The sequence below is a fragment of the Saimiri boliviensis genome, chromosome 2, assembly GCF_048565385.1.
Source record: "Saimiri boliviensis isolate mSaiBol1 chromosome 2, mSaiBol1.pri, whole genome shotgun sequence".
NCBI lineage: Eukaryota > Metazoa > Chordata > Mammalia > Primates > Cebidae > Saimiri > Saimiri boliviensis.
In genome coordinates this window covers 34,543,284-34,557,503 of record NC_133450.1, presented here as the reverse complement: position 1 = coordinate 34,557,503, position 14,220 = coordinate 34,543,284, and the positions used below count along the sequence as shown (strand labels likewise).

Genomic DNA, 14,220 nt, shown 5'->3' with positions numbered 1-14,220 from the left:
GGAAAGGAAAGAAAGAGAAAGGGAAAGAGGGAGGGAAGAGAGAAGAGGAGGGGAGAGGAGGGGAGAGAAGGGAAGGAGAGGGGAGGGGAGGGAAGGGGAGAAATGAAAGAAGAAAAGAGAAGACAGAGAGGCCGGGCATGGTGGCTCACACCTGTAATCCTAGCACACTGGGAGACCAAGGTGGGTGGATTGCCTGAGCTCAGGAGTTCCAGATCAGCCTGGGCAATGTGGAGAAACCCCATCTCTACTAAAAATACAAAAAATTAGCCAGGCGTGGTGGTGCATGCCTATAATCTCAGCTACTCGAGAAGCTGAAGCATAAGAATTACTTGAACCCGGGAGGCAGAGGCTGCAATGAGCCACCATCACACCATGGCACTCCAGCCTGGGTAACAGAATGAGACTCTGTCTCAAAAAAAAAAAAAAAAAAAAAAAAAAAAGAGAGAGAGAGAGAAGACAGAGAAAGACATTCTATAGCCATATACCTGAAAAAAAAAACTACAATTCCTGAAAATTCTTCTCAGAGCTAACCAAACACTTGAGGGACTCAACTTTTACTTCAAATATAGTCTGGTGCTGAATAGCTATCCCACAAAATAAGCCTATAAAATTTTTTTCCTGCTTATTTCTTATTTTTTTATCATTCACATTTTACAGATGACTGTAACATGGTTTTAATATCAATATCAAATCCACTTTTAAATACTCCTCAGAAAAAATTTCAACTCAGTGGAGAATCATCCTTCAAAATGTTTTCTCAAAATCAACTCTGCAAAGAGCAACAACCCATAAAAAGACTATAAAAAAGTACAAGTAAACAAGATAGTAAGAATTATAAGATGATGTATATAGAAAGGATGGAGTAACATTAGCCTCTTGACCTGGCATGTTCATAATGGTTTTAGCCCTTTTTCCCCTCCGTCTAATGAAAAGACAAGTGACTAACTAACCACTCTGCTTCTCAGTCTCTATCTGGTATCTTAAAAGTGGCAGTTAAGGCTGGGCATGGTGGCTTATGCCTGTAATCCCAGCACTCTGGGAGGCCCAGGTGGGCAGATCACTTTAGGTCAGGAGTTCGAGACCAGCGTGGCCAACATGATGAAACCCCGTCTCTACTAAAAGTACAAAAATTAGCCAGGCGTGGTGGTGGGCGCCTGTAATCCCAGCTACTCGAGGCTGAGGCAGGAGAATTGCTTGAATCTGGGAGGTGGAGGCTGCAGTGAGCCGAGATCACACCACTGCACTCCAGACTGGGTGACAGAGTGAGTTTCCGTCTCAAAAAAAAAAAAAAGTGGAAGCTGAAAGATGTGGAGTAGGGAGAATAGATGCTTTAAAGGCTTTTCTACTAGAGGCATCCCATGGTGAATGTGAGGAGCTGAAAGACTGGGGCTTTGCTTTTACTTGCGTACCAGACAGTTCAATGATTATAAGCAGGTGACCATATAACTTATCCTTTAAACTAGGACCTTTTTAAGAATTAAAGGAACACTAATAATTGCACTGGGACAATGGAGGAGCTTCAGGTGGTCTCAAGTAAATCAGGATATATGATCAGCTTGATTATAAAGGATCCCAACAGGACCTAGAGTTACCTAATAAACCTTATAAGGTAATCTTGCCTCATCTTATCAACCGGCAAAAGCCCCAGCAGAGGCAGAAGGGAATACAAGAATCAGTCCTCCTGCCAACATTATCTCTGCTATGTGGATCCATTATAAATCTGTCAATTTCCTCAGATGCCATTTTCTCAATGACTCCTACATAATCCCAACCCTCTGGAATATAACTTTCATTTTTTAAATTGGCCCTAATAGGAAAACAGTACTAGAACACACAAACTTGATCTCCTATGAATTATCAACTCTGAATCCCAAGAGGTATAAGACAGAATCTCTGGTATTCTGGCAGGGGATGGTGGCTCATATCTGAATCCCAGCACATTGGGAGGCCAAGGCAGGAGGATCACTTGGGCCCAGGAGTTCAGGACCAGCCTCGGCAACATAGTGAGACTCTGTCTCTACAAAAAAATTTAAAAATTAGCTGGGCATGATGGTATATGCCAGCAGTCCCAGCTACTCGGGAGGCTGTAGTGGGAGGACCACTTGAGCATGGGAGGCTGAAGCTGCAGTGAGCCGTAACTGCCACTGCACTCTAGGCTGGGCAACAGAGCATGATCCTGTCCCCCCTCCAAAAAAAAAAAAAAAAATGCTGGTATTCAACACTGCAAGGAATGAATCAAGTGGCAGGGAAAGGGCCAGGCGCAGTGGCTCACACCTGTAATCCCAGCACTTTGAGAGGCAGAGGCTGTCAGGAGACGGAGATCATCCTGGACAACATGGTGAAACCCCGCCTCTACTAATTAGCTGGATGTGGTGACTCACACCTGTAATCCAGGAGAACCGCTTGAACCCAGGAGGCAGAGGTTGCAGTGAGCCGATATCGTGCCATTGTACTCCAGCCTGGGCAACAAAGCAAGACTTAGCTTAAAAAAAAAAAAAAAAAAAAAAAAAAAAGTGGCAGAGAAAGTGAACATGAAGGGATAGGAAGAGCAGAGCAGGTAACTAAAGTGACAAACTTCTATTGTCAGATCTTTCCCTAATTCTCTGATTTAAGAAAACATCAAGGAAGAGCAAATTGAGTCCAAGACCAGAACCAATAGAGCAAACTTCCTTTTTACCTATTCAATGAATGACCTGAAAGTGAAATGCCACCGCCTTCACAGAGGCAGAGTGAAGTGTGGTGACAGAAGTAAATTTCACTTACAAGAACACTATACTTCAAGTTCATTAAGGATTAAACAGGCTTATCATCTGGTCTAACAGTTACACCTTCCTGTATGATACTGTGTGCGTGAAAATGTGCTTCCAAATGACTTACTAGCACTCTCCGGGCAAATTAGCCCATATTACAAGCTTACACTTTCTTCCAAAAAGCACTTTATTCCAAAGCACAGTATTCACCCGTGCCCCAGACAGATATATTCTCCCTATGTATAACTATATGAGGAAAGACACCTATTTGTTAACTGAAATTCAACCAAATGTAATCATTCAGCATGGTTTGGGCAGATATTAAATTCAAATTACAGGCTCACTAAACACACATATATTGTTTTTGCTTTTAGTTGGGCTAATGGATAAGAGAAACCAACTTCATAACGAGAGTATACCTACTCCTAATTAGACTAAAGTTGAGAGTTAAACCCAGCCTGAGTTAGTCACATGGTTTATGAGAGCTAAGTATGGAATACACAGTGTGTGAGAAAGGAGACTTTAGATGACTGCAAACACCAGAATCTAGGTGAGGTGAGGCTAGCACCAAGAGAGATCTGCTTGAAGAGTAAGTACTGTGGCAGTGATAAGACTCATGCTAACTGGCTCCAAGTCCACTCCCATCTTTTCAATCCCACTCATCTTCCTCCATTTATATATAAAAGCGAAAATTGCAGATAGCAAAATTAAGAGTGACAGCATCAAGAGAGGAGAAGGAAAGAGGAAAAAAATCAGATCCTTTAAAAATGTATATAACATTGTAAAAATTTCAAAGCATTTAGCATGTCTCAGAAAACATTCAGACCATCCTAGAAATCTAGCTCCACCATAAAACATAGGAGCTTTCATAAGTTACCTAACTTCTGTAAGCCTCAGTTCCCTCATATGTAATATAAAGATATTAATACTACCCTAATTTACAAAAGATTCTTTCAAGTATTACATATGCCTGGCACATGAAATGCCCCCAATAATATTTGATAAATAAATGACATAAAATACTAGCTATTTCAAAAATCTGTTAAACTTTATTTTATTTTTTTTAACAAACAGCAATGTCTCATTGAACGTTGGGTGAGGCATTCCTTCTTAATTTGGTAGGCACTGGGGAGTGCTGCAAATCAGCAGGGGATGGGAAACAATGAGAGTTATGTTTTGGGAAGCTTATATTATAATGGCAATGGTGACCAAGAAATATTAAAACTGAAAAGAACAAAAACTTGAAAAGCAGTTATTGGAACCAAATTTTCTATAAAGTAATGGATCATGGTAATAAAAATCTTTTTCACCCCTAGAATTATGTTTCACTTCACTTTTTTATGACCAGTCAAGTGAAGCAATAGTACTGGAGAAGGAACAAAGAAATCTGTAACTGGTTGAGATCAATTAGTTGTAAGCACCATTGTGTTCCAACCAGCCATATTTCACTTCCTTTTAACCACAAATAATGAATTCTAATATCTACTTTTCCACTAATGCATTGCCTGTTCTCTGGATTATAGAACCCTCAGCAGTAACTTATCAATGTCCTTTCTTGATGCTTTAGCATTCACTTACGACAACTAATACAAAACCTTCAAATCTCCTTGCCTTTCTACACTACAGGTAATGCTGGCTATTTTCCAAGTGGCAAATAAGACACGTAAAGTGCTTAGCAGAAGGCCTGGCATATGCTACAAGCTAAGAAAAAGAAAAAAGTTAAATAATAATTTTCATAGTTATTAAGATTAAAGGGGCACACAATGGGTACTCAATAAACATTTTAACTAGTAAATAAACATACTTGAGTAAAACAAGTTAACCTTATTTACAGCAAAACACAGAGATATAATTTATAATTTAAGAGAAGCAACCAGAGTTGTACATGTGCTCCAGAAACTGCTAACATTCAGTTTTCGATTCTTTAGGACAGATCCAGAAAATGTGACCTGCCTACAAAAGGAAAAGAGAGAAACAGCACCTGCCTGGGAGCAAGGAGCCCTACTTAGAGCCCTGACAGCCAGAGACTACATAAGCAGCTCTGGGCAACTCACCTGTCTAGATCTCAGCTCCCCTTCCTGTAAAATGAAAATCCTTCCATTTCTCTGATTCCATGAGGAAAAGGGAAGATCTAAAGGGTTATTTAATGCAGTATTTTACAAGCTTCAATTTTGATCATCTTTTGATTTTTGCCATATCCACATAACACCTTTATTGTTTTTCTTTAAATTGACTTTTTTTTTTTTTTTTTTTTTTTTGAGACAGGGTCTCACTCTGTTGCCCAGGCTGCAGTGCAGTGGCATGATCATGACTCACTGCCGATTTGACCTTCCAGGCTCAAACAGTCCTCCCACCTCAGCCTCCTGAGTAGCTGGGACTAAAGGTGCATGCCACCACACTCGGCTAGTTTTAAAATTTTTGGTAGAGATAGGGTCTCGCTATGTTGACAAGGCTGATCTCAAACTCCTGGGCTCAAGTGATCCTCCTGCCTCTGCCTCCCAAAGTGCTAGAATTACAGGTGTGAGCTACTGCACCTGGTCTTAATTTACCTAAAAATTTAGCCTCACTTTAAGTAATAAAACAATTAAAAATATTTTATTCATGTTAATTTTTCTTATGTGTCTAAAGATAAATTAACTACCAAACCTTAAATATTCATTCAAAGATTACCTAAATTCATCTTACATACCCAAACTTTGGCAAATGGTAAACTAACTTTTATTTTTATTTATTTTTATGTATATATATATATATTTTTTGAGATGTTGTTTCACTCTTGTTGCCCAGGCTGGAGTGGAATGGCACGATCTTGGCTCACTGCAACCTCCACCTCCCAGATTTAAGAGATTCTCCTGCCTCAGCCTCCCAAGTAGCTAGGAGGCATGTGCCAAAATGCCCCGCTATTTTTGTATTTTTAATAGAGACAGGGTTTCTCCATGCTGGTCAGGCTGGTCTCGAACTCCCAATCTCAGGTGATCCACCCACCTCAGTCTCCCAAAGTGCTGGGATTATAGGTGTGAGCCACTGTGCCCAGCCAACAAATGGTAACCTAATTTTTATAACTGAAAATTAAAAAAAAAATTTTAATTACCCATACTATAGCAACATAATAAAATCAAAAAAATTAAAGGAGACGTGAGTAGAAAGGAAATGGAATTTCATGTTCCCACAATAATCTAAGTTAATTCAAATGAATTAATATTCAGTTATAAGTAAGAATATTTTTATAATAATGTGAGGCAACAAAAATTGAAAACAGAATTGATTCCTTCTTAACCTAGATAATCTTCATCTGAATTAGGATTGTATTTCCTTTAACTTTAAAAGACTTTCATTCCACCCTTGAGTATCTACATTCAGACTAAAATAATAAGAAAAGCAATTAGTTTCCTCTTTCTTAAGACCATGAAACGAAAACAAATTAAAATTAAGTGCCATTCTTATTAGCAATGGAAGTGCTCTTATAAACTTATGCTCTCTCTGCCTTGGTCAATGCATGAGAAAATAAATGCACCTACTTCTTAACTTGGAATTCAGATGGCAGAATGCATTTGTGTGACAAGTTTAACTGGTCAATAAAGCTTCCCTGATCTAAATGATTTCAATTGTACTTTACAACCAAATCCATCAATAATCAGTGAATAAACACATGCTTGTACCTGGGCTGACACTTCATTTCAATGTGATGGCCAGAATACATAACTGAGGACTACTGCTCTCTTTAGGAAATCTTAACAATCAAAAATACATTGGCATAAATCAAATTAAAAATGATCCTTTGAACAATACTGAACACAAGGACAACTTTTTGATGTGTTAATAATAATGTCCAATGTGACTAATGATCATCAGCCAAACCTCACTAGGTTATTTTAAAGCAGAAGTGACAAACCCAGGTATAAATCTAAATTTGCCAACCTTTGATAGGTATCAATTAGCTGACTGAAGAACAAGCAGGACAAATAATGTGTATCTATAAATAGCCAAATTACTTTATCCTTATGACAGATCTTTATAATTTATCATAGCAAAGTTCCTTAGGATCATCTCTACAGGCCTTTCTTTCCCACCAAATCTCACAGGAAAGAGCATTTTTGCTGCATTAAGTATAGCAAACCAGAGAAAAAACAAATATCTATTAAAGTATCATAAGGTAAAGCAAATAAATTTTAAAAGGTCATGAATGGTTACAAATGAGAACTGAACACTCCTAAAATGCCAGCTTTTTGAAAACATAATTTATATCTGATTCATCATCCCTGTTCTCATAGCTCCTGTCTTACAAATAGTATGGACTCAAAAACTATTTATTGAACTAATAAACAGACCAAATAATAAAATTTAATACCTTCACAGCAATGGATTATCAGTAAATAGAAAAGCCAGAAGAAAATCTGAAAATTGATTCCTCAATTATCTTGTTAAAAAGTCTACACCATGAAAGCTTTTCAAAGTCAGAAACCTGCTCTACCACTAGCCATATTTCTCCTGATAAGTAACCACTGAACCAAGAAATTCATTCTAATTAAATGAACAGCTTTAATAAAGTCAGACTTTATTTAACTGGCTAAAGCCAAACACCTTACCTGCAGATAATGTGCTTTTAGACTAATTTATTTACAAAACACTGATTTCACAAAATGTGATATAATCTAGTGACTGGGAAACAGGAAATGACCATTAATTAATCAGTTCAAATTAAGCATACAGGTATAATCACAGCTATTATCCAATGCTTAAAAATGTCTTTGATGACTATACTGGTTAAGCTTATTCACAAGGCATTTTGAACAGTTCACCTCATGGAGATCATTCTCAATTTTTCCTGCTGTACTGTGCCATGTGCAGTATGTGTTAATGTTGAAGGTACTAATCTCCTAAAAGCCTTTTGTGACGTTCAAGGGAAACAACAACAGTTGCAGCAGCAGTAGCAACAGCCTGGGTTAGGCCCTTGTGCTAAGAACTTTACAAATGTTATTTTATTCAATGCTTACCACAACCCTGTAGAGTATCATTATCCTTATTACATGGGTGAGGAAACAGACAGAGAGGGTAAGTGACCTGTTGAAGGTAACCCAGGTAGCAAGTAGCTAGGTTGGTAGTCACCCCAGGCAGTCTGACTTCAGAGTTCATACTCTAAAATCCCTCTATATATATATATATATATATATATATATATATATATATACTATGAATCCTTATAATGATCAGTATGGTCAGAGACCCATCTGAACTAGAAATAGACTAAATAGTTATCCCCATTTATAAATATTATGACCAAGCAACTAAATGCCTCTCCCCATTCACAACTCCTACATAATTAATACTTTGAAACATCATAGTTGCTCATGCTATTTGAAAAACTTCTGAAGGTACTTTTCCTATATTTAGTCATAAGAACCCAAAAAAGATCATAATCTCTCACATAACTCAAAACTTCATACTTATGGGTTATTCTGCTAGATCTCCAAGTTCCAATGCCTTAAACCTCAATTCAGGGGAAATAATATTATAGCCACTCCCATTCCAAAGAGCCAAATCTTTGTTTTTGTTTACTGCTAAGATGATTTGCACAAACCCTTTACAAGATATAAGAAGGCAGAATAACAATCCAAGTCAAATGCACATAGAGATACATTCTGATGGGTCTTCCAATCAAATCCCTGAAAGATATTCATCTTCTTCCCAGAAAAAAAAAGAAAAAAACTTTAAACATATAAAAGACACTATTCTAAGGAAAAGGAAAAGCATAAGAGGAGGCAATGAGAGCAATTTAAAGTACTAGATATAATCAAAGACCTGAAAGGTAAACTCAGGATATCCCCCTAAATACGTGTAGTTCTGTTACCTCCTTGATGTTGTTAGGATCTCTTGTAGGTGACACTTCAATATACAGTGTTGCTCCTCATTCCTCAAAGGACTAACACACACAAATATTCTAAGAGACTACAATCATCAAGTATAAGCTAGTCTTGGGAGGGGCAGGGGGGTTGCAAAACAACAACAACAACAACAACAACAACAACAAAGCTAGTCTTTATAAAAAGTAATGTCACAAGCCAGGTGTCGTGGGTCATGCCTGTAGTCTCAGCACATTGGGAGGTCGAGGTGGGTGAATCATGATGTCAGGAGTTGGAGACCAGCCTGGCCAAAATGGCGAAAACCCATCTCACTAAAAATGCAAAATTAGCTGGGAGTGGTGGCATGAACCTGTAATCCCAGCTACTCAAGAAGCTGAGGTAGGAGAATTGCTTGAACCCGGGAGGCAGAGGTTGTAGTGAGCCAAGATCATACCGCTGCACTCCAGCGTGGGTAACAGAACAAGACTCCATCTCAAAAAAAAAAAAAAAACAACGTAATGTTCACTCAAAACCAAGTTCATAAAACACTTTCACATGTAACATTTCACTGACCATTCACTACCTCCATTTAACTACCAGTGAGGGCAATCTGTTACCCTCATTTTACAGATGAGTAGTGGAGGGACTTACCTAAATTCATACACTTTGTGACTGGTGGAGCCTCCAACTCAAATGACATGACATCAAATCCCAAGTACTTTCCACACCACATTGTGCCTCCACATTCCACATGAAAAAGTCACAAAACTATCCTGCCTGCCCAATCTGCACTGGTCTATTACCAATACTATAAAAACAAATGTCTGCTGTTAATGACACCATGTGTTATGAGTACAAAAGAGAAAGAAAACAAACTCGGTATTTTCTCTGAGAGGCCTGGCACTCTGATCAGCACCCAACCTATACTTTGACTAACACAGTTTTCACAACAAGTGCTTCAGGTAGGTGCCGATATTCCAAATGTATACCTCAGAAAACACAGAGGCCTATTAACTTGACTAAAGTCACGTATTAAACAAATGACACAGCAATGATGTTAGCCACATATCTGCTATACCACACTGCCTAAAATGGTATCATATCGATGCCCTTTTCTGGTCATCAACAAGAAAAATAAAGTACTTTTTAGGTTAAAATATCTTCATGTGTCAAGTAACCATTTCTCCACTTGTTGCTGTCATAATTTCACTTCCAAGCACAGCACCTTTCTCCTTCCTGATTTTCTCTGGTTTACTCAGTATCTGCTGGCCTCACTGTGCCCTGGAAAAGGGGATAGCTGTTGGAACAGAAAAGTGATGTATCATTAACTAACAGTACTTTACACAGCCACAGGAATCATGCAAATATTATTTCTGCCCTGGGTCTAAGTTAATTCTGTCAAATAGTATGTGTCAGTTATGAGAAATATGAGCCTGACCAAACAATTATGAAATGAAAACAATGAACAAACTATGAACAATCTATCATTTTAATCACAACACTCTAAGGGCGTTCCAATCCAGACAAGACACAAGAACAACAAAATGGCATAAAAGTAATCTCATTATCATCCCAGAGTCTGGCATCCCACCACATTACAACACTGAGGGCACATGGCATTAGTCTCAGAATACTGTACTCCCTCCCTCAGGTGTTGACTGCTAAAGAGAGACAAAGATAGATAAGAAAAAATATAAACATGACTCTAGTTTTAAACTTGGGAAAATTACTGAAAGACTTCCCAGAACAAAATTTAATTAGCTTTAACAGGTTAAGGTATCATTAGGAATCTCAAAGGGGGCTTCCTTAACTGAAGCAAACAGGAGAAACTTTCTGTTAATACAGCTGTATACTCAGAATGGAAGGTAAACAACTAAAAAGGCTTTAAACCAAAACTCTATGTTCGAGGAACAAATAGGAAAAGCTAGGTGTATCTGAGCCAAACTGGAGGAGTTGTGGAAAAGTCTGCTGATAGGCTAAGAACAGGAACAGGAGCAGATAAAAAGGAAACAGGAAGAACTGAGCTAGAGGGAGTATGGGGGGAAGGAGGAGGAGCAAGGGACAAAGAAGGCTGGAACCCAGGAAGTACTGATGGATATGGGCAACATAAGCCTAGAAAAGGAAAGAAATACCCAGAATTGAAAGGTCTGCCAGAGCTTCCCCTGTGGAAAGGACCCTCCTCTTCTACAGGCTAAAATAAAGATAAAGGAAATGACCTGGCCAAGCCTAGAGAAAACAGGGTTCATTTAAGACATAGGGGAGAGTCCTGCCCAAGGATTCTATAAGATAGAATGGAGGGAAATTTTCAGTGCTTTTAAAAATGTAACTTCAAATAGATAAATTATATGGCATGTAAATTATCTCAATAAATTTGTTATTTTTTAAAAAGTGTGGGCTGGGCATGGTGGCTCATGCCTGTAATCTCAGCATTTTGTAGGGTGAGGCAGGAGAATCACTTGAGGCCAAGAGTTCAAGACTAGCCGGGGCAACATAGGGAGACTCCACCTCTACCAAAAAAAAAAAAAAAAAAAAACCTTAAAAATTAGCCAGGCATGATGGCACTTGCCTGTAGTCCCAGCTACTTCGGAGGCTGAGGTGGGAGGTTAGCTTGAGCCTGGGAGGTCAAGGCTGCAGTGAGCAGTGAGAGCCCACTGCACGTCAGTCTGGGAAACAGAGCGAGACCCTGTCTCAAATAAATGCATAAATAAAGGTGTGTCAAGCTGGGCAATGTGTGACTACTTCGAATTCTGTTAACATAGTTAGTTCAGTTATCGCCAGAAAAGTACCCCCAAATCCCCTCACTCAGTAGGTAAAGTTTACTTGTGTCTGGGAACTTCTCTGTTGGAATACATCAGGAGTTTTATGAATACATGAAAACCAGTAGGGGAGAATACCGGGAGCCAGGTCTTTAAAGAAGTCCCCCATTTTTGCTCTTAGAATTTATTTGACAAAATTTTATATGATGGTATAGGGAAAGGAAGCATTTGCCCAGAGGATCAGGTTTCTTCAGAGGATGATCTAGGGCCAAATCCACCTAGTCAAAGAGAAAACGATCTGAGTTTTGTAAAAAGTCAAGTCAGTTCTGAACAGACCTCAGAACGTTAATCATAAAATGATCGCAGAAGACTTTCTCTTTGCTACCCCCGCATTGGGCTGTACGCCCCGTGTCACTTCCGACGGTTACTACTGAAGGCGGATGCTTTGCCATGATCCCAGAAGTTTCTGGCGAGCTGCCCAATGACACAAATTATAAAGCCATTCGGGGACCGACCTGGGTGAAGCTAAGCGCCACGTCCAGCGCTTGACTCCCCCTTCATCCCTCCCAATATAGAAAAAGGGACAGAAGAGGGCAGCAGGCAAGCAGGAACGCCCAATCAGCCGTCTTCACCCCCCTCCCCTGAGCCAGGTTTCGGGGAGCCGCCCCCTAGCCCTCGCGTAGGCCCATTCCCACCGGCCGCAGCCCTGGGCCAGCGACCCCGAGGAGGAGGGGACAACGGCAGCGAGCGCCCCCACCGGCAGCAAGCGCACCTCCCCGGGGGCAGCGGCCCCCGCGGCCCGTGGGGCCCGAGCCTCCCCGGGAGCAATAGGCTATCGATTCAGCTGCCTGTCGCTAGGAGCCCCGGGAGAGCGAGGCCTACACCGCCCGGCCGGAGCCCCGGCCTCGATTTCGCCACTTTCCCCAAACCAGAGGGAGAGCCCGAGGGCAAGCAGGCCCGTCTGGGCGAGAGGGAGGAGATGCAGAGACCACTTGCAACGGCGGCCGCGGGAAACCGGGTGCGGGACGCCGGGATCCCGCCAACAAGTCTCCCGGGGGTCGCCCACCTACCCCCTGCCTCGCAAGTTGCGCATTCAAGTTAAGGCTGGTGCCCTTTAGCCTCCACTGCCCTCATCACTCTCGAAATCGTATTAAAAACAAGACGAAGAGGAGGCCACCACATCAGGAAAGGCCATGGTGCTGGGGCCCTGAGAGCGCCGAGGGGGGCGGCCCATGGCGACCCCACCGCCAGTCACCTCCCTTCCGCAGACCCCGCCAGCCCCCGGGTCGCCGACCCCGGCCCCTCGGCGTCCGGTGTGTCACCGCCCGCTTCCCAGCCCCAAGACCCCTTCTACTTGACACCGGCGACGGGGGCTCCAGCTCCCCCTTGCCTCCGGCGCGCCTCGGCCTCCTCCCCCTCCACATCCCCAAAATGCCCCCAGCACCTTTTAAAGTACGCGGAGGAAGAGTTTGTCGTCAAACTTTGCCGAGCGGTAACCTCGCCCCCCTCCCCGACCCACACTTTCAGGGCAGGCATCAGGAGAGATCACTTTGCACTTGGGATAAAGCGAATTAAGGAGCTGTCAACCATTTTAGGTCTTTTTTATAGAAGACATCCTCTCCTTCCCCTCCCCCTGCAATGGTTTTAATTTGACACCAAACCTTCCCACCGCAGAAGGGGGATGAGACACGGAGGGGGTGGGGACGGAGGGCAGGAGGAGGGTGACCGGGGAGAGCCAGAGGGGGAGGCTGGGAGGGGGCCGGGAGGCGCGGGGAGGGAAAGGGGGTTGATTTACCTGAGACCAGCCACTGGCCTCCATTGTTGGAGAATTCAATGGCATTGACACAGCCGAAGTGGCCGAGGAGGTCCTTCTTGTAGAGGTTTCTGCAGCCCCGCAGGCGTCTCCTCTGAAAGTCCTGAGTGAGCAGGGGGTCCCCATGCAAGCCCCGCTGGGACAAGAAGCCCACCACTGACCTCATGCTGCCCCCCAGGCCAGCTCTCCTCTTCATGCTGGAACCGCCGCCGCCGCCGCCGCTCGCGCCGCCGCCCCTCCCTCGGCCTCACGCGCGGCCGCCGCTCCCCCCACCCGGCCCTCCCCCCGCGCTGCGATCCGGATGGTTCTTTAACCAGCCATGGCAGGCAGAGCGAGGTGTGCAGACACTCGGCGGCGTTCGCGGCTTCCTGACGGTCCCCTCCCTCTCCTTCCCCCCGAGGCTCCTCCCTCTCCCTCTCCGCCTCCTCCAGCAGCTGATCTTCAGCTGCCGCCGAGCTTCCGCGATGCGCGGCCCTTCCGCCGGCTGCGGGGCCCCGAGAACGCGGCGTCGGCGCCCCTCCCCCCCGGCGGGGGGCTGGCCGGAAGAACGCGGGCGTCCGGCCGGGAGACCGCGGGCGCCGGCTGCCTTCCCGGTTGAGCCGCTTCCCGCGCGGGGACCCGGGTGGCGCCGGGCGGAGACCCCGCTGCACCCTATCGCACGGCACTCCGCGAAGTTGAACGCGCGTAACAATCCGAGTGGCCTCCGGGCTTCGGCTCGCCCTCCTCCCTCGGGGATCCGCGGGCCGGCTGCCGCCCGGAGGCCAGCGCCCGGGCGAGTTCGGGGCAGATGCAGCTGGGGTGGGGGAAGGTGCGGACCGGGACTCCGGTCCTCCTCCCTCTGCCGGCCTCTGCCTGAGGCCGTCCAGCCCTGCGCGAGGCGGGGGAACCGGGAGTTAGGACCGCACGCTTGGAGGGAGGTTGCCTGGGGGTTTTGTTCGCGCACCCGCCCCTTCCCCTCTCCTGGTAAATGTTTTAACACCGCCCCTCCTCCCCGAGTCCAGTTCTCTAACTCTCCCTTCCTCCGGTCCTTCAGTTTAGAAACGCTAAATTGTTCCATCTAG

The 14,220-nt window shown here is 43.6% G+C and overlaps 1 protein-coding gene across 4 annotated transcripts in view; it reads right to left on the bottom strand.

The window, feature by feature from the left end:
• DCAF5 (DDB1 and CUL4 associated factor 5) overlaps positions 1-13,506 on the bottom strand; it is a 106,522-nt gene extending 93,016 nt beyond the window's left edge. For 2 of the 4 annotated variants that reach the window (XM_003924472.4, XM_010335201.3), the window contains exon 1: positions 13,142-13,506. In XM_003924472.4, coding sequence (XP_003924521.1) covers positions 13,142-13,355 — 214 coding nt within the window. In that variant the 5' untranslated portion in view covers positions 13,356-13,506. The remainder of the gene's footprint in view (positions 1-13,141) is intronic. The other 2 variants (XM_010335199.3, XM_010335200.3) reach the window with 2 other exon arrangements.
• Positions 13,507-14,220: the final 714 nt, after the last annotated feature.